This window comes from Piliocolobus tephrosceles, chromosome 2 (assembly GCF_002776525.5).
Source record: "Piliocolobus tephrosceles isolate RC106 chromosome 2, ASM277652v3, whole genome shotgun sequence".
Taxonomy (NCBI): Eukaryota; Metazoa; Chordata; class Mammalia; order Primates; family Cercopithecidae; genus Piliocolobus; species Piliocolobus tephrosceles.
Genome location: NC_045435.1, coordinates 78,256,564 through 78,283,736, shown reverse-complemented (window position 1 = coordinate 78,283,736; position 27,173 = coordinate 78,256,564). Strand labels below are relative to the sequence as shown.

The 27,173-nt window shown below is 48.8% G+C and overlaps 1 protein-coding gene across 2 annotated transcripts in view; it reads left to right on the top strand.

Annotated features, from left to right (window-relative positions):
* FLNB (filamin B) overlaps positions 1-26,716 on the top strand; it is a 165,088-nt gene extending 138,372 nt beyond the window's left edge. Inside the window, exons 33-46 of one of the 2 annotated variants that reach the window (XM_023200844.2) lie at positions 447-575; positions 1,337-1,510; positions 2,713-2,871; positions 3,155-3,358; positions 4,360-4,512; positions 4,615-4,737; positions 7,877-8,143; positions 8,975-9,112; positions 10,455-10,570; positions 14,066-14,198; positions 17,626-17,802; positions 22,917-23,135; positions 24,073-24,276; positions 25,071-26,716. In XM_023200844.2, coding sequence (XP_023056612.2) covers positions 447-575; positions 1,337-1,510; positions 2,713-2,871; positions 3,155-3,358; positions 4,360-4,512; positions 4,615-4,737; positions 7,877-8,143; positions 8,975-9,112; positions 10,455-10,570; positions 14,066-14,198; positions 17,626-17,802; positions 22,917-23,135; positions 24,073-24,276; positions 25,071-25,258 — 2,384 coding nt within the window. In that variant the 3' untranslated portion in view covers positions 25,259-26,716. The remainder of the gene's footprint in view (positions 1-446; positions 576-1,336; positions 1,511-2,712; positions 2,872-3,154; positions 3,359-4,359; positions 4,513-4,614; positions 4,738-7,876; positions 8,144-8,974; positions 9,113-10,454; positions 10,571-14,065; positions 14,199-17,625; positions 17,803-22,916; positions 23,136-24,072; positions 24,277-25,070) is intronic. The other variant, XM_023200852.2, reaches the window with a different exon arrangement.
* The last annotated feature ends 457 nt before the right edge of the window (positions 26,717-27,173 follow it).

Sequence of the window (27,173 nt, the reverse complement as noted above, 5' to 3'; positions counted from 1 at the left end):
CTTACATAGGGCTAGCAGTCAGGGTGGGTGGGAAAGACCACTGTGGGGTTGATTCCTTAGTTTGAATGGCATGGGCAAATGGCCTTCCAGAAGCCCTTTCCACTTACCTTCCATCTAGCCATGGGTCCTTTCACCACCCACTGCAAGAGTTTCTTCCTTATTTATCAGTTGGGCTGGATTGCCTTACCTTAGCCCCCTTCCTCATCTGGGGCAGCCTCCAGGATTGTTTTTCTTATGTTGTGATTGAAGGAATAATACTGTGTAGACCCTCTCGGATGTCCTAGGATGGCGGGGGACAGGAGGTGCATCTGCATCTCTTTCTGTCTCTGCCTCTGCTTAGGAGGCACCAGACCTGTAGAGAGGTGAGTGTTAAGATGCCAGTTGTCCAAGGTCTTCATTCACCCCTTCATGAGCACCAATTTTGTTTGTGTCCTTTGTAAACCCAGAGAGCCCACTCCAGTTCTATGTGAACTACCCCAACAGTGGAAGCGTTTCTGCATATGGTCCAGGCCTCGTGTATGGAGTGGCCAACAAAACTGCCACCTTCACCATCGTCACAGAGGATGCAGGAGAAGGTACCGTGTGGTTTACGTGTTTATATGCCTCCAGCCGTCCATTCGGAGGGTTAAGTGGACACGGTTCTAGGGTGGCTTTTAAAAGTGAGACAATTGAATGGTAGTATTTGTCTTGTCTTTTCTCTCATATAAATCTGTAGAGCTGCTTTGTCTTCTACCCAGAAAGACATTTTTGAAGTCCTTTGTGTTCTAATTGAAATCAGATTCATGCTATGAAATACTTTATGTGACTTGTCTGGAATTTAAGTATGTTTTGGTTGGTGATGTTTTTGTTCTTTTTGCACATGTATCCACAAGACCACATGACTTACTGAGTGGCTCTTTTTGATAAAGCTGTGTGCCCATTCACATGGTATTCATGGAGACTCCCAAATCTGTGGTTCTAATGGGATTTCCATGATGGCAGCCAGTGCCTGATAGAAAGGGACAATACACCTCTGCCCTCCACCGCCCACTGTCTCTTATGTGAAATTGACATGCACGGCTGCTTCCTTTTCTCATCTCATGCATCCTGAGAGTAGAGACAGTTCCAGGGTTACTTGCAGTGAAGAACTCAGACATTTGGGGTTTCTTCTCAGTGGATGTTTTTACTACATGGAGTGCTTTGTTCTGACAGATGTCCCTTTGCCCACAGCTCACGTGGAGTGCATCAGTCCGTTGTCCCCAGCATCAGGGCTGCCCTGGATGAGTTGTTACAAGGAAACTCTTAAAACAAGGAAACTCTCTCCCTAACGCCCCTGCATCCTTGTTCCCACTTGTAGGTGGTCTGGACTTGGCTATTGAGGGCCCCTCAAAAGCAGAAATCAGCTGCATTGACAATAAAGATGGGACATGCACAGTGACCTACCTGCCCACTCTGCCAGGCGACTACAGCATTCTGGTCAAGTACAATGACAAGCACATCCCTGGCAGCCCCTTCACAGCCAAGATCACAGGTAGGGTTGTCTGGCTTCTGGGGGCTTCCTCATGGGAAGCGTGGCTGCCCCTGACTGCCACCCTCCTTATCAGACCACAGGCGGCAGGCTAGACATCTCTTTGAGTTTAGGTTTCACAGAGACTCATTGAGGAGGAGCAGGGGGTGGAATCCAATCTTGGATTGGCTAAATTCTTCCCTTGCTGATAATCCAGGAAAAAGCAAGAGCTAGTATTTGGAGCACACTTTTATTGTGCCAGTGTTACTGTAGTGTGCAAAGAGAAAGCTCTCAGATGGAGTATTCAAATCGTACTGACCGCAATAGTGCATGAACTCAGAGATGCCCTTCAGCATCACTACTAGATAAATTTTCTGCTATCCCTTTTACAGATGGGAAAACTGAGGCTTGGCAAGGTAGTGGTGTAGCCAAGTTCACATATGAGTAAACAGATCCAGGTTATCAAATTCCAAAGCCCATGCTCCTCACCTTGCTGTGTTCAGGTTATGCTTTCAGTGGGTTATAAGGAAAATGCACAAGGCAGAGCCCGTGTGCCCGCCGTGTTTAGACCTGTCTGCGAAACAGCCAGTAGTACTCTGTGGAATGTGGTCATTGTTTACCTAGAAATGCCCACAGCCATGCCAGGCAGGTGCGAGGTCCCTTCAACTACCAAATATTCCTATATTTTATTTTTTTTTTGAGACGGAGTCTTGCTCTGTCACCCAGGATGGAGTTCATGGTGCAAACTTGGCTCACTGCATCCTCCACCTCCTAGGTTCAAGCAATTCTCCTGCCTCAGCCTCCCGAATAGCTGGGATTACAGCACCCACCACCACACCCAGCTTATTTTTGTATTTTTAATAGAGATGAAGTTTCACCATGTTGGTCAGGCTGGTCTTGGACTCCTGACCTCAAGTGATTCATCTGCCTCGGTCTCTCAAAGTGTTGGGATTAGGCACCTGGCCCAAAGATTCCTTTAAAAGGTGGTCCATGAGGACTGAAGTCTCCGGGTCCTGCCAGCTCCTTGTCTTTGCTGCAAGCAGGCATGAATCCCATCATTCTTCATTGGTTGGGTCTACTCAGTGTTCAAGGCTCATTTTTTTTCCACTTAACTTCGTGTAATTAGTTCTTGCCTGTTCATCCGTGAACGGCATATGGCATGGCAGCTCTGGGAAGCCGGGATGACCACATGTAACGGGAGTCCTTTTGGGGGGAATGTTTCCCAGATGACAGCAGGCGGTGCTCCCAGGTGAAGTTGGGCTCGGCCGCTGACTTCCTGCTTGACATCAGTGAGACTGACCTCAGCAGCCTGACGGCCAGCATTAAGGCCCCATCTGGCCGAGATGAGCCCTGTCTCCTGAAGAGGCTGCCCAACAACCACATTGGTGAGCTAGGCTACCCTTCCTGGCTGGAGCCAGGACATCTTGGGTGGGAGATGGGGACTCTTGCAGTTCTTTCTTGGGAAATTGGTAGCACAATGGAGTGTGATGTGATAAACCTGCTGGGTCACACGCACAATAAATGCCCAAGTGTATTTGTGCATTGTGATATCGACACTCTGGGTTGTTGGATGTCAGGAAAAAGGTCATATTTCTATTTCTGAGAGTGTGTCTCTCCTGCTTCCTTTCCGCCATCCCCGTACAAACCTCAATCTGTGTTCTGGCCCAGGCATCTCCTTCATCCCCCGGGAAGTGGGCGAACACCTGGTCAGTATCAAGAAAAATGGCAACCACGTGGCCAACAGTCCCGTGTCCATCATGGTGGTCCAGTCTGAGATCGGTGACGCCCGCCGAGCCAAAGTGTATGGCCGCGGCCTGTCAGAAGGCCGGACTTTCGAGATGTCTGACTTCATCGTGGACACAAGAGATGCAGGTCTGTGTGGTCCCAAGGGAGAGGCCCAGAGCTTGTGGGAACAGACTTATTTTGCTGAATCAGTGTCATCTTTTCATCCTACCAACTCCTTTTCCTTCCTGAGCATCCTTCAAGCTATAGGTCCTTCTACCTGCATTGTCTTTTACGCCTCATGACCATTGGCAAAAATAAGATTGTCTTTGTTTTTTAGATGATGAAACTGAGGCTCGCAGGGCTTACAGCCCCCTCTGCCCTAGGATCTGAACCCAGAGCCACAATACCTCGCAAACCCCTGTTTTCTCATCTGTTCTGCCACCCTTGTTCTCAGCTTCCCAGGGTCTCTCCAAGCAAAGAATGTTGGGTTGGCCGGCCAAGACCATGGTCATCTGAGCAGAGCTTTTGTGGAAATGAGGCATCTCTTTCTGTTCTTTCTTTGAGATGGTTTGAGTTAGATTGTGTCTCTTCCAAGCTCGCCACACCCCAGTGCGTCCAGTCATCTGCTTTCTTGAGGCATGGCCACACTGGTGAATTCTAGACAAATTCTAACCCAGGGGAGAGGGCTGGAGAATTTCTGGTCTGGTCCTGGTTGGGAGGTACTCCCTGTTAAACGTTCAGATCTGCTGACCTAGTTGAGGTAGCCAGGGGCTGTTTAAAAATTCAGAATCTCAGGTCTGGCTGTGGATAAACCCCCGAGGTGGGATGTGCAGTTCTTGGAGCATGAGGGCAGAAGGTCCTCTCCAGCAGTTTGCACAGGGCACATCGTCTGTGGGATATTAGTAAATACCCTTCAGGAAAGCGTTCTGTGGTCAAAACCAGGTTCAGCAGGTTATTTCACTATGGGACTTCTCAGGGCCCTTAACCTACTCATCCCGCTCTGGGCTCTACAAATGAGGCCGCCATTGCTTTCTTTCTGCTATGTAGAAATAGACTGAAGCGTAAGGGTCGATGTCCTTTCTCAATTCATCGGACTCCCTCTTCCTGAGGAGTTGCTGTCAGAACAGCCTGGGGCTGCTGTGTTGCAGGTTATGGTGGCATATCCTTGGCAGTGGAAGGCCCCAGCAAAGTAGACATCCAGACGGAGGACCTGGAAGACGGCACCTGCAAAGTCTCCTACTTCCCCACTGTGCCTGGGGTTTATATCGTCTCCACCAAATTTGCTGATGAGCACGTGCCTGGTATGTGTATTCCGTTCCCCTCCAGATGGGATGCTTGGGTTTTCTGTAAATGCTGTGCTTTGGCCTCTGGGCTGCTCACAGGAGCCTTCTTGGCTCTTGCAGGGAGCCCATTTACTGTGAAGATCAGCGGGGAGGGAAGAGTCAAAGAGAGCATCACCCGCACCAGTCGGGCCCCGTCTGTGGCCACTGTCGGGAGCATTTGTGACCTGAACCTGAAAATCCCAGGTGGGTGTCGCGGACTAGTGGGGTGGGGAAGACTTGGCGCCAGCCCTCAGGGCAGTGGGTGCCTTTGGGAACCAAATTTAGGCATGGCCTAGAACACAGTATCCAAGTCGGCTGTGCTGACCTTTTCATTTCACTTCATTTCATAATTTTCTTCTATGTTTATTTTCATAGAGGCTCATCCAAGAATAATAAATCTGTTTACCTCGCTACCTTTTTCCAATTCCAAATAAAAATAACTTTATTGGGTCACATGGGGGAAACGTAGATATGCTTTTAGATTTTTAGATTTACTATCTGTCAAACAGAATCATGTCAGTGAAAGAACTGGCCCAGCTGATGCCAGTGTCTGGAAGTATTTAAGAGGTGGCAGCCCGGCGGCATCCTTCTAGTATTTCTCTTTCCTTCCTGAAATTAGAACGAGGGCTGTGCTGCAGATCTCACTGGGCCACATCTAGCCCTTTGGCGGTGAATCATTCCTCATGGGCCCCAATTAGCCAGTCAACAGGTCACACGGTCTGTCTGAAATGTGGCCCAAGTTCTTTCTATAAAGAATCCTTCCAGAGAGAAGTCACTGTGAGTGAAAGTTTTGAGGCTCCTCTGCCCAGAAGTTGACATGTCCTATGGAATTGCACAAATTCTACAGAGAAGGGAAATATAAATCGTCTTCAGATGGAGCTTGTGTTGCAAGTTCTGGAGAGGGGGCTGTCTTTCTACACTACACCTCCCATCCTTCCTAACGTCAGGGAGCTGTCGACTCCGCCTTCTTGGCTTTAGTTAACGGGTTCTTCTTGTGTAGTCACATCAACATTGGATCACATGGGAATGTGGCAAAGCCTCATTACTGTAGAGTTCAGACATGATCACTCAAGAAGAGCTTTACTGGGCCGGGCGTGGTGGCTCACTCCTGTAATCCCAGCACTTTGGGAGGCCGAGGCGGGCAGGTCACCTGAGGTCAGGAGTTTGAGACCAGCCTGGCTAACATGGCAAAACCATATCTCTTCTAAAAATACAAAAATTAGCAGGGCGTGGCAGCAGGCACCTGTAATCCCAACTACTCAGGAGGCTGAGGCACACGAATTGCGTGAACCTGGGAGGCGGAGGTTACAGTGAGCTGAGATTGCACCACTGCACTCCAGCCTGGGCGACAGAGCGAGACTTTCTCATAACAAAAAAAGCTGTACTGATCATTTCTGGTCATAAACAGTTTGTGTGCCTCAAGGTGGAGGAAGGAAGTGTCACCTCCCAGAGAGAGCCTGGCTCACATTTTAGGTGCAGAGTTGGACCCTGGCTGCCCCGTCCTCACAGCCATGTGTGCTCACTTTCCAGTCACATCGGTGTACTCCTCACCCACTGTTTTTGTGGGCATCTTCCCACCTCAAAAAATGGACATCCACATAATCTCTTTCACGACCCAGATAAAATGCCATTTCATTCAATGGAACTGTTGGTCATAGAAAAAGAGAGATTCCATTTCATGTCTAGATGCATCAACCTTCGTTACTCATCTCTGTGCCTCAGCTCCCATCATCAGGGCTGCTCTGACATTTGCCACCCAGTGCTCAGGCTGTGGGCTGGATGCCCAGGAGTGGGCCGGGCTGGTGCATTTCAGACGCTGCCACACCTTGGCAGACCGCCCTCCACATTTCTGCGTACTCCCCCACCAGCGCTGGGGCTGTCTCTTCTCACTTTGGCCAACCTGATGGAAAAATACGGTGTCCAGTATTCAGTTTCATATCTTCAATTACTAGTGATGTGTACTGTGTTTTCTTTTCATTTGCTTTACATTTCTCATTTGGCAAAATACCTGTTCTGTTCTTTGTTTATTTGTTTCTTGAGGAACTAGCAAGTATCTGTGCAGCATGGATGTTTACCCTTTCTCTTAAGTCTCTTCCAACTCGTGGCCATTTTGTTATTATTTTAGTTACTTAGTACCAGATGACTCTGGGTGAGGCTCAGTTTTCCCCACATTACCCAAATGATCCTCTCAGAGATCCCCTCCTCCTCAATGGAGGACAGCTCACTAACCAGATGTCCTCCAGACCCAGGCTTTGCAGGGCATCGTCGTTAGTTTGGGCTGCTTTAGCAAAATCACATGAACTAGGTGGCAACCAACAGAAATGTATGCCTCACAGTTGTGGAGGCCGGAAGTCCAAGATCAGGTACCAGCACGGCCAGATTGTGGTGAGGGCCCTCTTCCAGGCTGAAGACCGACGGCGTTCCCTTGTATCATCACACACTGGAGGGCAGAGGGAGCAAGCTGTCTGAGACTTATAAGGCCACCGATCCCATCACAGGGTCATTCCACTTTCCTGACCTTATCTAATGCTAATTGCCTCCCCAAGGCCCCACCTCTTAATCCCATCACATTGTTGGGGATAGGGTTTCAATATTCGAATTTTGGAGGGACACAAACATTCAGTTCATAACATGGGTGACCCTCTTTTCAACCTCCCTTCCCTTTTCTGTCCTCAGGGGTCAGAGTCATGAACTGCTCTGCCCAGATCCTGTGGGGCTGGAGGGTGCAGTTTCATACTGGCTCTAGGTGATGGCAGTGCTCCGTGCCCCGCCTGCGGCCACCTGGCCTCACCACGGCAGTACAGGCATAGTCGTTGGCATGACGTGAGCACCTCACGTAGAGTGATATGGTCTTGTGTCCTAGCGCTGATGACCCGAGACATTGCTTTTCTGAAAGTATGGCCCCTGGTCTTTGGTTTGCTCAAAGCTTTGCTCACGCATGGTTTCCCTTTTGCCATTGGGACTGACGAATGTTCACCTTTTTCTCTAACTTTGTCTTGTTGCCTAATAGAAATGCCAAAGCTTCTTGACAGTAAGGGATGACGGCTCTTGTTTTCTACCCTTACCTACCTGTGGAAAGGAGCCCATCTATGCATGATGGATGACCACGTCACCTTTGGCAAGAAGTCTCAGTGCCCCTAGCATGAGTGGCCTGAAGGTCCCTGCCCACTCCATGCTGGCCACAGGAGGGCAGGCACCCAGCCTGAAGGGAAGGAAATCTGGGCACCCCATGTCCACTGGGCTGCATACACCTTGCTCTCGGCTGCTTGCCCTGCATGTCCTGCCCCGTCTCAGGCCCTTGCCCTAACCCTCTTCTCTCCCCCAACCTCCCTCCCTCTTTCAGAAATCAACAGCAGTGATATGTCGGCCCACGTCACCAGCCCCTCTGGCCGTGTGACTGAGGCAGAGATTGTGCCCATGGGGAAGAACTCACACTGCGTCCGGTTTGTGCCCCAGGAGATGGGCGTGCACACGGTCAGCGTCAAGTACCGTGGGCAGCACGTCACTGGCAGCCCCTTCCAGTTCACCGTGGGGCCACTTGGTGAAGGAGGCGCCCACAAGGTGCGGGCAGGAGGCCCTGGCCTGGAGAGGGGAGAAGCGGGAGTCCCAGGTGAGCATTCTGGGCAGGATTTTCACCTGGGAAGAATATGAGTTGAACCCAGGCGGTGTGGGCACCCACATACTTTTTTGCCCTGTTCGAAAGAGAAGACTTCTGATAGGTGGCATTAAGGGGCATTCTTTAAAACAAGGCATCTGTGACTAAGCCTGGCACACTTTGTGACTAAGCTTTGCTCACGTAAAGCCAAACAAGTTTCTTGCTGGGAGCCTCCTTGGAGCCTGTCACTTATTAGTGTATATCTGAGTCTCTAATTGGGGAGCAGAGTAATACTGTTTCCAGAGCATCTTTCAGGGCTGATGTTCTGTGGAACACACTAGAAAGCTACAAAACTGACTGTAAGCATCCTTTCCTAAGGTTGCTGCTGGGTGGGAAGATCTGTGGGGAAAAAATGGAACATTCTCATCTTTTTCTGGCTTGGTTAGGATGTATTCACATTTTTAAAAATTTTTATTTAATATTTTTGTCTTTCTTTTTTTGTTAGAGATGAGGTTCCACTATCTTGCTCAGGCTGGTCTTAAACTCCTGGGCTCCCGTGACCCTCCTGCCTTGGCCTCCCAAAGTGCTGGGATTACAGGCATGAGCCGCTGCACCCAGCCTGTTAAGATGTCTTCAGAGTACTCCAGATGTCCTATGAATTTAGATATCACTAGTGATGCTTAGGAAACTTCAATGATGGACCTTGCTTGGTTTCTCCTTAGGGTGAGAGAAAGAGGAAAGGGCTAGCAACAAATGAAACCTAGCGCTGCAGGTTTGAACAAGAATAGAAGAGGGGCAGGGGCTCTGTGGGGCTTAGTCACTAACCAGGTATCTCTTTGCTCTCAGCTGAATTCAGCATTTGGACCCGGGAAGCAGGTGCTGGAGGCCTCTCCATCGCTGTTGAGGGCCCCAGTAAGGCCGAGATTACATTCGATGACCATAAAAATGGGTCGTGCGGTGTGTCTTATATTGCCCAAGAGCCTGGTATGTATTCAGGGTTCACAAGAGGACATTTTCCTTGTTTGAACCTGGTTAGGTTGCAAGGAACAGAAATCCATCAAGTTTGCTGAAGTCAATGAGGATTCTATGTGTATGGGCACATGGGAGAGCCTCCTAGAAATCCAGTTGCAAGATACATGGCCAGACCTCCTAAGGGTGGGAACGCTTGTTCTAGTTGCCTCTTGTCTTTCTCCATTAGCCTCTCTGCTTCTTGCTTTCATTCAATTGCTCCATTCTTTCCACCAACCAGCCTTTGTCTGCCCACCTATGGCTACCTTGGCTGGCTGCCCCAGAAGAGTGACCTTGGCATCTGAGCTCCCTCTATCAGGAGTTCTTAACCTTTTGTGTGCCATTAACTCTTGCCATCTGGCAAAGCCTATGGGGACTGTTCTTGGGATAATGTTTTCGAACACATAAAATGAAATATGTCACATTATAAAGGAAATCAATGATACTAAATACAGTTACCAAAATCTTATAAGAACAAATATGCAACATAGAAACATGCATATCTTCATTAATACATTAAATCATAAGATTTGGTGACAGTGTATTAACTGTCATCAAAGTAGCAAAGTAATAAGTGAAAATGATATATCAAAATAACTGTAAAATGACATAAAAACATCTATTTTTTTTTTTTTTTTTGAGATGGAGGCTCGCTGTGTCGCCCAGGCTGGAGTATAGTGGCACAATCTCGGCTCACTGCAAGCTCCATCTCCCGGGTTCATGTCATTCTCCTGCCTCAGCCTCCTGAGTAGCTGGGACTACAGGCGCTTGCCACCATGCCTGGCTAATGTTTTTTGTATTTTTAGTAGAGATGGAGTTTCACTGTGTTAGGCAGGATGGTCTCGATCTCCTGACCTCGTGATCCGCCCACCTCTGCCTCCCAAAGCGCTGGGATTATAGGCGTGAGCCATCACGCCCGGCCAACATCTATAATTTTTAATGGTGATGTAAGTAATATGTACTTACAATGTGTTGTGATTTCTTGTCAACATTTCTGAAGAAAGGACATGGTAAATTTCAGTTAGTGGATGGTGAAAATTAAAATGTAGTTTTTTTCCCATTCAAGTCCATGGATCTCCTGAATTCAATACACAGGCCATTTGGGGACCCTGTGGGCCCCGGTTAAGAGTCCCTGGCCTTGCCCCACTAAGGAAATCATATTGGCCCAGCCTCAGCCAGGCAACTCCCACTTAACCAATCAGCTGTGGCCATTGAGGAGGGCTGGGTCTCTCTGAAGGCATTTTAGCCCTTGGTGAGAAGCAAGAGGCCAGTCTGGGTCCAGAGTCTCTGAAATGATGGGACTTTTCTGTCCTCATAGGTAACTACGAGGTGTCCATCAAGTTCAATGATGAGCACATTCCGGAAAGCCCCTACCTGGTGCCAGTCATCGCGCCCTCTGACGACGCCCGCCGCCTCACTGTTATGAGCCTTCAGGTGAGATGCAAGGAAGCATCCATCTCCTTGGCCACAGGCCGCCAGTGAGACCCCTGGACTCCTGAGGCCGCTTCAATGTCCCCTTAGGTGCTGAGGCCCCTTTTCACATTTTGACCACAGATGTCACCCAGTCACTGGGGAGCTTTCCTGCGGTAGAGTCAACTCCCCATACACTTAGGGCAGATGACACTTGGGGCGAGCAAAAACAGAGCCACAGTCAACAGCACACCTTAATGTTTGGGGACAAGTTTGTTTTTAAAGGTTTATTTAAGAGAAACAAAGGAAGCCTGTTCATAATTGGTTAAGGGATAACAAGGGCTTTCAAAACAAAACCAACACAAAAATAACAGTGCAGTGATGTTTTAGCCTGCTGTTGTTGGCTGCCCTTCCTCAAGAAAGTCAGTTGCAATTTATTATGATTCATTTACAATAAGTGTGCAGGGAACTATGTTAAGAGCTTTATCAGTGTTACCTCAGGAAATCCTTGCAATGGCCTGACAAGTAGGTTCTCTTGACCCCGTTTTAATGATGGAAAAACAGAGGTACAAGGAGGTTTTGTCCACTGGGAACCGCTAGTATGAGGCAGAGCAGAGGCAATGTGGCTCCAGAACCTGTATTTTTGTTTGTTTGTTATTGTTGTTGAGACAGAGTCTCACTCTGTCATCTAGGCTAGAGTGCAGTGGCATGATCTTGGCTCACTGAAACCTCTGCCTCCCAGGTTCAAGTGATTCTTCTGCCTCAGCCTCCTGAGTAGCTGAGACTCCTGGCATGCACCGTCACACCCAGCTAATTTTTGTATTTTCCATAGAGATGGGGTTTCGCCATGTTGGCCAGGCTGGTCTCAAACTCCTGACCTGAGGTGATCCACCCCACCCCCCTCAACCTCCCAAAGTGCTGGGATTACAGGCATGAGCCACTGTGCCCGGCCAGAACCTGTGCCCTTAACTGCAACCTCTCTAACCCCCGCCTGTCGTTGTGGCACACGGTTGCATAGTCCATCCCATTAGGATACCAGGAGATGCAACGTTTCTCCTCGTCCTAAACAGGTCACTTAATTCAAGGTTGCACTAGCACCTTCAGCCAAACTAAGAACCATCAGGGATGCCTCTGGGTTTTTGCCCAGGACACTGAAAAATAATTAGGTGTCTGAATTGGGAGTAGCAATTAAGTTGTGAAATAACATTGAAATCCCAAAGTATGATTTCTGGGTAAGAGTTTCTGAATAGCCTTGAGCTGCCCCCAGTTCTTGAAAATATTGGATTCATTAAAATCCAATCTGATGTCTAAGATCGGTGATATCATTGGCTCTAGTTCCCTACACTTGGTTTACATTTGAGATTCTAATCTTACTCTGAGGGGAACTGGGATACCACCAGTCCAAATGTTAGTCTTTCATTTAGGGACGTAAACAGAACCCAGACCAGACTCAGTCCACACATTGAAGCGGCCTCATCCAGAGAATACCAAGGGTACTAACTGGTTACTGTGGTGTAGATGTTTTTCTTGTGTTTCATTTAAAGGCTTCTTAACAGAAGTGTCTTTTGTGGCCGACTTAACTAAAACCTACAGAGGGAGATAAACCCAGCACTTGTTGGGGGCAGGAGCTGCCCTCGTGCATCTCGAAGATTTCTTTCGAATCTTCCGAGGCATTTATCTCCCTCTTGAGGATTTAGTGGCAAGCGGATTCAGGTAATGTAAATTATGCTGTCTAAAAGGAGCTGGTTTGGAAAAATCCTCTCCAGGAAGCTTTTCTGTAGAGTCCTCTCATCATAGCTGGGTCATAAATGTTTCAGTAAGTATACAGCAGGCTGTTTCTCAAGCTTTTGTAACCAGCTGCTGCCGCAGGAGGGGTGTGTACATCAGCACGCCCCCTGTTCTTCCCGGGTCATTTGATGCCGAGTGATATGTAAATTATTGATCAGAGATTTCGCAGAGGCCCACGCAGCAACATCTGGGGCTGGTTAGCAAAGAGAGGCATGTATCATTTTGTCTTGCTTTTGAGACTTTCTAGGAAATTGGAGTAGGCTGGCATTTGGGGTGGGGGTGGGATGGGAGTGATCTGGTGATCAAAGACTCTCTAATTCTGTGTTTCATCCTCCTTCCTCAGTCTCTATCCCTTAGGGCAGCACAGTCCAATAGTAGGTTCTGCAGTGATCAAAATGCTCCAAGTTTATGCTGTGCAGCATGATAGCCACTAACCACACGCGACCATTGAACATCTGAAATGTGGCCAGAGGAACCAAGGAGCTGGATGTTTAGTTTTATTTAAGTGCATTAAATTGAAATATATGTATATATGTCCACATGTGGCTGGTGACTACCAAATTAGCTAGTGCAGCTTTGGGACCTTGCCATGAAGATGTGGTGCTTGGACCAGTTCTTGGACCTCAGCATCACCTGAGAACTTTAGTCCCAGACCCACTGGATCAGAATCTGCATTTTAATAAGATTCCCAGATGGTTTGCTTACACATAAAGTGTGAACTATGCTGCTTTAGAGTTATTGCCTGAGGAGTGGCTGTCTGACCAAGTCTAAATCAAAATTACTGACTTGTAAAATGCTGCTGTTCGGGATTGGCCAGTCTTAAAATATCTCAAATGTTGTTGCTCAGCTTTGTTCTTAACCATCTGAACTTCTGATCCCCTCCTCCCAGAAGAGGAGATAGTTTCCAAGACAAAGTATGGGGAGTGAAACTGATCCAGAGAAGAGCAAAAGCTATGTCTTCCTATGACTTCTTGTGGGGGTACAAACCTCTAAATGCATATTAATATTTAATAATAAGCTTATGTTTTCAAGCCTCTCTGTGTATGGGCTAGGCCCTGTGCTGAACGTTTTGCATGCACAGCTTAATTGGATCTGTATAGTAGCCCTCGAGATGGATCGTTATTATGCCCATTTTACAGATGAGGAAACCAAGACTCGAAGAGGTTTGGCAACCTGGATATATAGCTAGGAAATGGTAGGAAATCCAGGGCTGATTCTTAACTGCTGTGGAATACCGCCTTCTTTGCACATGTAGCCCTTTATAATAGGTTCCTCCAGGTCTGCCCTTGAGATAACAAACAGCATAACATAAAACTGTGTTTGTGTTCGTGAGTGCATGACTTTGTTAGCTGCCAGTATCCTCCTAAAAGAGGATACTTTTTTGACCTGGAACATACTAGGTTTTCTGACCTGCACAGGTGTTATTCTGAATGCTCAGATGATAGTCCTTTTGACCAGGATATCTCAAGTATCCAATCATCTCTTGAAATCATCTCTTCCAGGCTGTATCAAGATGGTGTGCATAGGAGACCATGCAGATGCACGTCTCTGCTGTCTTACGTTAAAAATGCAGAATGGCTCACCTGCTCTTTTGTTGTCATATGTTATATAGAAAAACATTCTGGGCCTATTTGCATGAGAACTGTCACCCAGAGTTTTGGGTAGGGTCAGTGTGTGCCACTGAACAGGAACGCCGAGGGCCATAACCTGTCTAATGTATTAAATTCTCAGGAATCGGGATTAAAAGTTAATCAGCCAGCATCCTTTGCTATAAGGTTGAATGGCGCAAAAGGCAAGATTGATGCAAAGGTGCACAGCCCCTCTGGAGCCGTGGAGGAGTGCCACGTGTCTGAGCTGGAGCCAGGTGAGCAGGAGGCCTGCTGGGGGGTCCCAGCACCAGCGCTTTCCAGCAGAATGTTCTTGTAAATGTGCGTCCCAAAGGAGGGCTGATCAGTTTCATTACTGCCAGTGAGCCTCTGGATTCCCTTTGCTGTTGCCAGGCGTTGTTTATAAATTCGCGTTTAAACCTGTGCCAGGAATAGGCAGACCCTTTACCCTGGGAGAGAATTCTCGTTCTTTCTTTGTTTTTTAAACAAATGCTGGGCGGGATGCAGTGCACTAACCTGGGAGGCCAAGGCTGCTGTGAGCTATGATTGTGCCACCGAACTCCAGCCTGGGCGACAGAGCGAGACCCTGTCTCAAAAAAAAAAAAAAAAAAAAAAAGAAAGAAGCATACACACACAACACAAAAACAAATGCTGCTTTGTTTTCTGTTAGTTTTTCAGATTCCTTTTGCATGACATTCATCATGATTTTTCTTTCATATTGTAACAACATCTTACAGATTTTTATTATATCATTGACCTTATGACATGAGTAAGCACACTTTGGTCTCACTTTACTCTAAGGGAAAGGTAGGTTAATGTTCTGTAAATTAAAAAAGAAAATCTGGGTCTCTAGGCCCTAATGTCCTAAGATTTTTCTTGCTTGGTGCCTTGGTGTATGGAATGATCTGATTTAATCAACTTTAAAGAGACAATGTTACCGGTGAACATAATACCTTTATTAAGTGTCAGAAACTTGAAGGAAGGTATAGGGCTCAAAGAGTTGCTCACAGTTTAGTGAAGTCCTGACCAAAAAGCAGACGATAACCCCAGATGATCGCCATTACCACAGGAGAACTGAGAAGCAAATGGTGAAGATGGTCAGAGCAGGAGAGAGAAATGGTTTCTGCCTTGGTGAATTCAGGAGGGCTTCTCAGAGGAGGTGACATTTGGTGTGGGCCTTGATGTATGAGGGGGAGACCTATGATCACTGCCTTATAGGGCATTTGTTGTGTGCCTGGCTATATTTGTATAGTGTAGTTGGAAATCTAGGCTCTGACCAGGCATGGTGGCTCACATCTGTAATCCCAGCACTTTGGATCAGTTGAGCCCAGGAGTTTGGGACCAGCCTGGGCAGCATAGTGAGACCCCGTCTCTACAAAAATAAAGTAAAAAAAATTAGCCAGGCATGGTGGCACACACCTGTAGTCTACTTGTGAGGGATGAGGTGGGAGGATTGCTTATGCCCAGGAGGTCGAGACTGCTGTGAGCTGTGATCATGCCACTGTACTCCAGCCTGGGTAATGCAGCAAGACCCTGTCTCGAAAAGGAAGAAAAAGAAATGTAGGCTCTGTGTGAACATTGAGATCTGTGTTTCCCAGTAGGCAGAAAGGGCAGTGGGGAGCCTCAGGAGGAACAAGTAGGAAGGATGGGGTCAGATCCCGGTTTTAGTCTGAAAGGCCAGGTGGCGAGCTGGTGCTCCCAGAGTGGTCCATTTGAGAAAGCAGCAGCACTGGAAATGGAGAAGGCCAGAGAGCTATGGTAGCCATAGAGAATGAGAGAGAGAACCCATTCCAAAATGTTCCATGTAGCTTAGTGATTGGGCAGCAGATGACAGTACAGTTATCAAAACTAGGGCCAGCCAGGCAGAGGGTGGGTGAGGATTGGTCAGGGCCTTAAAGGGTTTAATATTTTGCTTTGAGGGGTTTTGAAGGATCCCCGATACCCACATGGAGATGTTTACTAGATCACTATGAGGTTTGGTGGCCTCAGCCCCAACAGTCCCTCACTGGGTACCCTCCCTCTTCTCTTAAAGCCAATGTGCTTCAGGAGAAGCTGGCTCCACCCCAGGCAGGATTTGAACCCCTACAGATATATGAGATCATTAGCATGACACAGTTACTATTGATTGCAAATTACAGGATGCCCAGCTCAAGCCAACTCACACAATAAAGGGGCCCAGTGAGTTGCATAACTGGAAAGTTCAAGAGATCCAAGATGGGTTTCAGCGATTTGATTTGGTCATTGAGCTGTGCCCTGCAAGGCCTCAAATATCTCTGCTGTTCTGCTTTGTGGGCTGGTTCTGAGGCTGGCCTTCCTCTTGATGGCAGGATGGCTCCAGCAGCACCAGATGTCCCACCTTCACGCCACATCAGTTAAGAATCATCTCAGGACTCTTAGAAGTCGAGAGGCTCCTTTCCCAGAAGTCTCCAGCACATCTCCCTTCCCATCTCACTGACCTGGACACATGACCACTGCTGAGTCATTGCCTGTGGCTAAAGAAGTGCCATGTGTTCACTGACAAAGGCTTAGCGAAGGATTTTTCCCTGATCTACTCAGGGACCACACTTGGACGTGGCAGTAGAGCCGGCTTCCCCTAAAGCAGATTGGCTTTAAGGGAGGCAGATGGGGACCTAGCTAGGGGACTGTTGGGGGATATTCAGTGCCAAAGGATGTAGGGTGCACAGCTCCATGGAGATGCACCTCTGTGGAGACCTCCAGAGGCAGGGAGAAGAGCTTTGGGGAACACAAATTCTGAGAGGGATGAAAAGTCCTAGGAGCCAGGGAGAGACTGAGAGACTACCTGGAGAGGTAGGAGGAGAACAGGCTCTGCACCCTGGGCAGGAGGGCTTCAAGGAGGAAGTGGTGGTCAGGTGGTGCACAATGGGTAGATGTTCTAGGTGCCCATTTCAGTTAACAGATTACCTTGCTACATGCTGTGACCCAAACGCACAGCCAAAAACCTGCCCTGTGGGGCAGTTCCTAGCTTTGAGCTTAATTAAGGAGCATGAATGCCAGTTGAAACCATTTTTTCCCCTTCAACTGGCCAAATAGAGAAGTAGAAGAAGCGAGGTTTTCTTTTTTCCCTTCATATATATTCTTTTTTATTTCTTGTTAAACCTTCCCAAAACAGAGACATTCAACCGTAGTTAGAATGGCCATCTCCCAACGTTTCAAAAAAACCTGAACCCCCGCAATGGATGAACGAAGTGAAGGGTAGTAACCTAGAGTTCAGCTGAGTAGGCCACTGTGGAGCCTTAAGTGGTGAGGTCTTCCAATTTCAGAGTGATGTGTCTTCAACTTTTATCATCGTTTTAGTGGAAAAACATCATTTAATTTTGGTGAAATGAGATTCATCTCACGACAGGATTAGTAACAGCACTCACGGAATTTCACATTCAAAAAGTGAGGTTTTCTGAAGAAAGGAACGGTTCTTCTGAGGCAGGGGTCAGAGTCTTGTCCTGTGTTTATAGGATTTGTGATGTGGATGTGTTTTTCTTTGGGCTGATGAGGGATACCCAGGGGGATCCGTCTGGTTCTGAAATCCAGGATGCTGAGTGCCAGGCTCCCTGTAGAACTGCTGATTTTAAGTGGGCCATCTCGGGTTGGCCTCCATCCTTTGTCCTCACTGAACTCGGGGGCGTCCATTTGCCTGATTTCACCCTGTGCCTTTGCTAATTCTTCTAGATAAGTATGCTGTTCGCTTCATCCCTCATGAGAATGGTGTTCACACCATCGATGTCAAGTTCAATGGGAGCCACGTGGTTGGAAGCCCCTTCAAAGTGCGCGTTGGGGAGCCCGGACAAGCGGGGAACCCTGCCCTGGTGTCCGCCTACGGCGCAGGACTCGAAGGGGGCACCACAGGTAACCCACTCCTCTGCTTCTTGAAGCCTTAACTGAACCAGCTCCAGGGACAAGCCAGATGGAAATCCTCAAGCCCCATGGAAGCTTTTTACACGTGCTTCCCATGGAAACTGGGGTCATGCACACTTTGGAGGCGCTTGCTGTCCAAAGCTGTTTTGGGAGTTGCGGTTTGGCCCGTGGTAAATTCAGAGTGAGAGCTTGATGGCTGTGTTATCACACCTCATTACTGTTAGTTGTGATTCAGATTTCTTCCTCTGCCAGGTTTCTTGACTTTCAGAACAGGATGCTGATAGTCAGGGAACACAGCACAGTGTCATTAATTTTGAGGGTTTCTTTGCCTACACAGAATTCATGATGCATCCAAGGGGGCTCCTACCCATCTGTTCTTTCATGGTACCGGGCCCCCAGAAGTGCACTGAAGCAGCAGTAAGACCTGTCCCAGCCTATCTCCTCCTCTTTTTACTCTCAGATCTTAATGGAGGAGGAGAAAAGACTGAAATGGTCAAAGAATTCTGAAGCTTTTTGGACCCATTGCAATTTATTTTTCTTTGCCACAGATGGGACATGTTTGATTGTGAAAAATACAGGCAGTGAAGAAGTAAATCAAGTGGGACTCACTCCATCTTCTCTCCTCCTCCCCCACCTGGGTCCAGAAGCAAACGGTTCCAGGAAAGGAGGGCCTTCGCCCTGTCTGTCATCTCATTGTCTTCATTCTTGGTTGCTGGGTTGGTTAGCTAATCGGTTCATTAGACAAGCAGACACAGAGTTTTGTTTTTGTCTTACAGAAGGAATCTTACTGCATCTACTGTGATACAGCTTGTGTTTTTGCTTTGACCTCTTAAAGATCTTTCCATGTCAGAACAGATCTTCCCCTCCTTTTCCTGGCTATGTGAGAATTCCTGCTGTGAATCACAGCTATTTGAACAGGTGGAATCGGGTGGCGTGCAGTGAGTGCGTCACTGTTATGGAGGCTGCCAGGGTGGAGAGCTGGTCCTTAGTCTCTGCAGGGGAAGTGCGCAGTGTGGACTCACTGGGGCATGTTTGCATTTGGTGTTACTTTGGACCCCCTTGGGAAAGCAATATGTCCGGGTTTCTTGAGTCTCTCGTGTGTGTACCCCCACCCTGCATAAGGAGAGTGGGATAGAGCAGACTTGCCTCCCAGGGGTGAGGGGTGAGTGGCTGCATGGTTGCCTGGCATCCAGCCCCAGGAGCAAGTGTCCTGTGTGGCCAAGGGGTCCTCTCCAGGTGCAGGAGTGACTGGTGGGCTGGCAGGCTGCCCGGGACTCTGACCAAAGCAGTGGCCTCAGCAAAGCCACCCACAGGGGTGGTGTGAGTGCTGCCAGACTCCCCAGGCAAATCCAGTCTGGCTCCACCCTGAACTCTGGGCCTGCAGCTTGCCTTTTGTGAAAGGCATGGTGTCATTTTACCGTAAGTGATGTCCATTTTACAGATTTGGAAAGTGAGATGCAGAGGTTGAGTCACTCCCCAAACAAACACTCCCCCAAAAAGCAGTCAGCTGGGAGGAGGCAGAACCAGGAATCAATCCAAATCTGTGACCTCAGAGCCTGTGCGCTGACCCCCCGAGCTTGGCCCGCTCTCTAAGTGGCTGGCTCACCCAGAGGCAGTGACTGCATCCCCAGCCCACTTTGGGGTGTCCTAAACCAGGACCCCTGTCCTCCCGGCTGCTCAGGAGTACTTTCCAGGCAGCAGTACTGGCAATTGGGTCCTGCCAAGCTACTTACCTTTGAGGGCCCAAGTGGGGTCCTCTAGGCACTTGGAGCGCGTGGCAGGCTTCAGGCCAGGCCCCACAGCAGCTGCTGGGGTCTCCCACACTGGCCAGGAAGCATCTCACCTTCCTGCTGGCTCATGCCGCTGTGCCTGGGCCCTCTCCCATTTCCTTTTGGCTGTTCGCACACCTTTTTGGGAGCTTAGGTTTCAGGCTGTGCTCTGCAAGTGTTGGACGCTGCTGAGAGAAGGAGCTGCTCTTGCAGGGAAGCTCCCAGCCAGGAGGGGAGAGGTACAGAACCGCCTGCTTCAAACCCTGTGTAAATATTGCTCTTGTCACAGGGAAGGCGTCTTGTTTTTCCAGCCCTCCTGCTCCCAAGCCTTTCCCTAAATATCCATTCTGAGATTACACAGCTGCAGTGTGCATGGAATGAAAAGGTATCTGTGCTCGGCTGCCAGAGTGCCCAGTATCCTGACCTTCTGAACAAAGCAAACCTCCCTCTGTTTTTATGGGTGAGTTTGCTGTATCTCTTGGCTCAAGCTTTAAATGGTCCATTCTGTAGATTTTGGAATAGAGGAATGTGGAGAATTTGAGGCGGGACCCTGCTGGAGGAGGCTTGAGAGGCTGGGAGATAGACCAGGGAGCTCCAGATTCTTTGGAGCCGCTGAGCAATTTTCCTAATAAAATGATCCAGGAACCCTAGTATGCTCGGGGTATACCAGAAGGGCCTCCTTCCCTCCTTCTATCCCCTTACCTGCCTTGAAGAACAAGCGGTACTGCATGTAACGTGCATTAAACTCATAGGAACTGGGCCGGACATATTTGAGGGGGTGGGGGAAGACTGCCGTGCCCAGAGATGTTTTGTGGTGTCAGATACAGGTTGTAGCTAGAGGCAGTGGTGACAGACTTCTGCTTGTGGATTTTTTTCTTCCATCTTCTCTCAGGTAAGTGCTTTAGCTCCAAGTTGGACAGACTTTATGTTTAAATCCCAGTTCTGCTGGTCCCCAGCCGTGTGACTCCAGATGAATTATCTGACTTCACTGTGCCTCTGCTTCCTTTCCCGCAAAACAGGAATAATAACGGGACCCACCTAATAGGCTTGTTTGGAGCCGTAGAGGAGGTAACAGCCAAGTAGTAGCTCTTGTCCCATAACCCCTGATTTATCTGTTCCCACCTTGTCTTCCCTGCCCTTTTGGACCCTCACAGTCAAGATGAACTGATTTTTGGTTGGTCAAAATATTGCATTAGGGCCAAATGGGTGCGGTGGCTCATGCCTGTAATCCAACCACTTCGGGAGGCCAAGGCAGGAGGATTGCTTGCCCCAGGAGTTTGAGACCAGCCTGGGTGACATAGTAAAACTCCATCTCTACAAAAAAAAAAAAAAAAAAAAAAAATTAAAGACGAACTTAGGAATGAAACAGCTTGTTAAAAAATGGTGGAACTTTCCCCTGCAGCCACATCATTTCAACTTCACTTTAAAAATACATTTTTGGCCTGGCACAGTGGCTCACACCTGTAATTCTGGCACTTTGGGAGGTGGAGGTGGGAGGATCACTTGAGCCTAGGAGTTTGAGACCAGCCCAGGCAACACAGCAAAACCCCATCTCTACAAAAAAAATTAAAAATTAGCCAGGTGTGGTGGTGCATGCCTGAAGTCCCAGCTACTTTGGAGGCTGAGGCAGGAGGATGGCTTGAGCCTGGAAGATTGAGGCTGCAGTGAGCTGTGATCATGCCACTGTACTCCAACCTGGGCAACAGAGGAAGACTTTATCTCAAAAAAAATATTAATAATAAAGCCGGGTGCCCTGGCTCATGCCTATAATCCCAGCACTTTGGGAGAGCAAGGTGGGCAGATCACTTGAGGTCAGGAGTTCGAGACCAGCCTGGCCAACATGGCGAGATCCTGTCTCTACTGAAAAAATACAAAAATTAGCTGGGCATGGTGGTGAATGCCTGTAATCCCAACTACTCAGGAAGCTGAGGCAGGAGAATCGCTTGAACCTGGGAGGCAGAGGTTGCAGTGAGCCGAGATCATGACACTGCACTCCAGCCCGGGCAACAGAGCGAGACTGTATCTCAATCAATCAATCAATAAAATATCTTTCCTTATCGTCACCTTACAGCTGCTTCCTGGATGGACACACTGTCTCCTTGTTGCTCACCTCCCGCTTCTTCCCTACATAGCCCCTGGCCTCAGAGCTGCTGCTTGAGGGGCTTCTTGGCTGCACAGATTAGATACCGTGATGAGGTTGAGATAGTGGGGAGGGTGGACCTTGGGACAGGAGCCTCACGAGCTTCCAGGAACAGCTGGGTTGTGTTTGAGAGTCGCACGATAGCAGCTCTTTTGTTTTATTGATATCCAGAACAATAATTCTTTCTCTGGACTAGGAGCTATAATTAAACCAAAATATTTCCCAGCTGGGGCAGTGTCTGGAGCTCTGGCAGAAGCACAGCCCTGCCTGGGGATGCTATGCCAGGCATGCCCCATAGAGGGCACTGTAGCGGGCATGTGCCAGGCCTGATGACTGAAGGAGGCTCTCCCTGGACCAGCTAAGTTGTTTCAGGGCTGCAGTTAGGGGATCTGAGGCAGCTCCACTGTCCATCCAGGGGTCAAGAGATGAGCCTGGCACCAGAGCCATGCAGACATCGTTCAAACCGAGCTCTACCACTTTCTAGTTGTGTAGCATGACTGGCCCCCTCCCTGAGCCACAGAGTCATTTGTGAAGCAGGAATCACGGAAAGGATTCCATATCACATGTGTAAATGGTGTTGTGCACAGGACCCGGAGCCCGAGTGGGGCACACATGCCCCGTCATCAGGAGCTGCTGTTTTGTTCTGTACTTGTTGCTGGAATTCACAGCAAAGTGGGTGGGCTGGCAGGTCACAGTGGCTGTGCCCAGTCTGTAGCACAGTGCCTGGGGTGAGGGCTGAGGAGGAAGGGAGGAGATGCTTGGCCTCCCTGGCTTCTCCAAGTCTACTCAGAGAAGAAAGGACGGTCAGAGGGGCCCACGCCTCCCCCACACCCCTGGAGGGAGAGCTGGGCTCTGGTGGCTGAAGCAGCATTTCAGGCTCACAGTGTGACTCAGGCTTCTCACCCTCAACCACAATGGCTTATGCCCGGAGGAGAGAACAGGGTGTCCAGGCTGTTGGTGCTTGTGGGCGAAATGTCAGCCATGCTCCTCCTGCCTTGGCCTGGAAAAGGGAGCCCTCACCCTGCAGGACCTGAGGTTTTCTCTGCCAGAAGTTCAGAGCTAGTGTCGGTGGGTTCCCATGCCACCAGGGTGAGCTCTGTGTGAGGGGACCTATGTGTGTCCCCCACCACGGCCTCAGTGCTCTTGGGAAAGCCCTCCAAGCCATCAACACAGCATTTTCTATTCCTTTCTCCCAGGTATCCAGTCGGAATTCTTTATTAACACCACCCGAGCAGGTCCGGGGACATTATCTGTCACCATCGAAGGCCCGTCCAAGGTGAAAATGGATTGCCAGGAAACACCTGAAGGGTACAAAGTCATGTACACCCCCATGGCTCCTGGTAACTACCTGATCGGCGTCAAATACGGTGGGCCCAACCACATTGTGGGCAGTCCCTTCAAGGCCAAGGTGACAGGTAACGATCAGCTACCTTCGGAGTTACTCTCCCTTCCTGGGGAGCTGGTTTTGTCAGATCAATCATAGCGGAAACTATGGATGGTTTTAGATGTGTTAAAGCTACTTTGAATGTCAGTAAATAGTATGAGATGGCAGAGGGCAGTGTTTGAAACTTACAAAAGTCCACAGAGTGGAGCGTGCAGAAGTTGCAAAAACATGTTAGGTAGTTTTCTGTCTCTAACAGGAAAGAATAGATATTGAAATCTTATGTATTTGTTTAGATCAGGGCCTGAAAAATCCCCTCATTTCTAATTTTCACTTTAAAAATAATCAAAAGGTTTTATTATACTTATAAAAATGTGTCTCCTCCAAAACACCGGAAAAAATACCAAACTATGAAAAGCAGTTCACAGCCACCACCCAAGGTAACCACCATCAACACTGTAGTAACTCCCTTCCACACACCATGATTCACTGTTACGTAAAGGATGTAGTTTCCTCGCAGAAAAATTAGAAAATTCACGTAGAAAAATCATCCTTTCTCATCCACAGAATCATTTTTCGATATTTCATTATATGTCATCCCAAATTTTACTCTGCTTATACATAGACTATTTTACGTAAATAGAAAGATGTGAATTCCACCGGCACATCTTTGGGGGGGGTGGGGGCTGGGGGGATTGGGAGGTTCTAGGCCTTGTCAGCCAAGGCCAGACTCATCCATTTGCCCAGAAAGCCAGATCCTAGTTGTAAGGGAGTGGGACCGCAGGGGTTTAGAAGACATTGTCGGTGTGAGATATGGGTGTGGTGGCTTTTGTATCCAGCAAGTGGCAGGGCAGGGTTGGGGTGCGCGGGCTCTCCTGGGGCTACTATGTAGGGTACTCGCCTGTCCTCTGGCTGAGAGACCCCTCTTGATCTGGCCATTCACGCCTGTCCCCCTCCCTCCTGTATCTTAGGCCAGCGTCTGGTTAGCCCCGGCTCAGCCAATGAGACCTCATCCATCCTGGTGGAGTCAGTGACCAGGTCTTCTACAGAGACCTGCTATAGCGCCATTCCCAAGGCATCCTCGGACGCCAGCAAGGTGACCTCTAAGGGGGCAGGGCTCTCGAAGGCCTTTGTGGGCCAGAAGAGTTCCTTCCTGGTGGACTGCAGCAAAGCTGGTAGGTGTCTGGGCCTTTTCAAGGGTGGGGTGGGGCAGGGGCAGGCTGGACCCCCTGGGTACACTGGCCTTCCCTGCTGAGGTCTCCTGCAGTGCCTACCCCCATGTAACCCAGCCGTTTGCAAGTAACCATGTTCATGACCCTGTTCTCCTGCACTTAATATTTTTAAATGATTTTCTTCTCTTTTGCCTTTTGAACTTGGGTATTTATTTGGGTTTCAACGGTCGGTTGCCTGGGTTCTGGCATCCAGTACACCTGGGTTGGAAACCTGGTACTGCCACTTCATTCATTCATTCATTCATTCGTTTGTTCATAAAACTTATTTAGCCATGTGACCTCAGAAAGTTATTAAATCTCTTTCCAAAAGTCAGTTTCCGCTTCTCGGAAGTACCTTCTTTAAGGTGCCTGTGAGAGTAAACAAGAAGATTCTCACAGCTAACGCTTAGAATAGCACTTACCATGTGCTAGCGTTTGACACCCATCACTCCTTAAACCTCACAACTAGCTCGTGAGGTATGTGTCGTTCTCATTCCCTGTTTACAGATGGGGACGCTGAGCTAGGGAGAGGTGAGATTCCAGTCCAAGGTCACCCAGGTAGCAAGTGGCAGGGCAGGGATTTGAACCCACACCGTCAGGCTCTATGAGCCTTTGCTTGTAATTGCCACACTCTCCCACCTCTCAGGGGCCCCAGCGTTATGGCGGAAGCTCCTTCCCTTTGGCTCTCACACCCCCTCCTCTTCCTGTGCCTGTCCTGACGCGTCCGAACGGAATAACCACCTTCTTTTGCCTCCTAGGCTCCAATATGCTGCTGATCGGGGTCCATGGGCCCACCACCCCCTGCGAGGAGGTCTCCATGAAGCATGTAGGCAACCAGCAATACAACGTCACATACGTCGTCAAGGAGCGGGGCGATTATGTGCTGGCTGTGAAGTGGGGGGAGGAACACATCCCTGGCAGCCCTTTTCATGTCACAGTGCCTTAAAACAGTTTTCTCACATCCTGGGGAGAGTTCTTGTGGTTGCTTTTGTTGCTTGTTTGTAATTCATTTTATACAAAGCCCTCCAGCCTGTTTGTGGGGCTGAAACCCCATCCCTAAAATATTGCTATTCTAAAGTGCCTTCAGAAATAAGTCCTAGACTGGACTCTTGAGGGATATGTTGGAGAATCTTGAGAAATGGAAGCTTGTTCAGTGGGCTGAGAAGATCCCAAGTACACTAGGTGCCAACCAGAACTCTTGGTGGAACAGATCACCCACTGCAGCAGACAGACCGGGCACACGATGAGACTGACGTTTCAGAAAAACAAAACTGGTTAGCCTGAGCTGCTGGTTCGCTCCTCAGCATTTATGAAACAAGGCTAGGGGAAGGTGGGCAGAGAAAAGGGGGACACCTAGTTTGGTTGTCATTTAGCAAAGGGGATGACTTAAAATCAGCTTAATCTCTTTCAGTGCCCATGTTAATGTATTTGGCTATTAGATCACTAGCGCTGCTTTACTGCTCCTCACTGCCAATACCACCATGCTCTGTGGCCTTCTTACGCTTCTCAGAGGGCAGAGTGGATGTGGTGGCAGCCGGGCCCACATGTCTCCCAAGTACCTGTACCCTCGCTCTGATGATTATTTCTTGCAGAGTCACCACACGAGACCATCCCAGCAGTCATGGTTTGCTTTAGTTTTCCAAGTCCGTTTCAGTCCCTTCCCAGGTCTGAAGAAATTCTGCAGTGGCAAGCAGTTCCCCACTTGCCAAAGATTCCTTTTAACCAACACTAGCCCTTGTTTTTAGCACATGCTCCGGCCTTTCATCGGCCTGGGGAGTCTTACCAAAATGTTTAAAGTGACCTCAGGGGGCCCATGGATTAGCGCCCTCATCCCAAGGCCCGTCCCTTGACTTAACACTCCACACCCGCCCCAGCCAGCCTCATGGCTCACTTTTTCTGGAAAATAGTGATCTGTACAGACAGGAAAGAATGAAACTCCTGCCGATCTTTGGCCTGAAAGTTGGGAATGGTGGGGAAGAGGAAGGGCAGCAGCTTATTGGTGGTCTTTTCACCATTTAGCAGAAACGGTGAGAGCTGTGTGGTGCAGAAATACAGAAATGAGGTGTAGGGAATTTTGCCTGCCTTCTGCAGACCTGAGCTGGCTTTGGAATGAGGTTAAAGCGTCAGGGACGTTGCCTGAGCCCAAATGTGTAGTGTGGTCTGGGCAGGCGGACCTTTAGGGTTTGCTGTTTAGTCCTGAGGAAGTGGCCACTGTTGTGGCGGGTGTAGCATCTGGGGCGAGTGTTGGGGGTAAAAGCCCACCCTCCAGAAACTGGAGCAGCCCGAAGCCTGATGTGAAAGGACCACGGGTATTGTAAGCTGGGACATGGAAGCCAAACTGGAATCAAACACCGACTGTAAATTGTATCTTATAACTTATTAAATAAAACATTTGCTCCGTAAAGTTCTCTTGGTGTTCTTGGATGGTGTTGCTTCTGAATAAATTGTTTAATCCTAGGAGTTCAACACCACCAGCCTGGGTAACACAGCAAGACCCAACCTCTACAAAAAATTAAAAAATTAGCCAGCATGGTAATGCATGCCTGTAGTCCCAGCTACTCAGGAGGCGGAGGCAGGAGGGTCACTTGAGCCTGAGAGGCCAAGGGTGCAGTGAGCTGTGGTTGCAACCCTGCACTCTAGCCTGGACAACAGAGCAAGACAGTGTAACACACACACACACTCACACACTCACACACTCTAACGTCGTTGGAGCCCCAGACCAGCTCCCCCAACCTGTGCCTTAAGGGACACAGACTAGCAACTCGTTTTGACAATGAACCTGGGCTCTTTTTTGGGTGGGGGCGGGTGAACAAGAAGCTGTCACCTGTCACCTGTCACCCTACTGTGCTAATTGTTGCTGC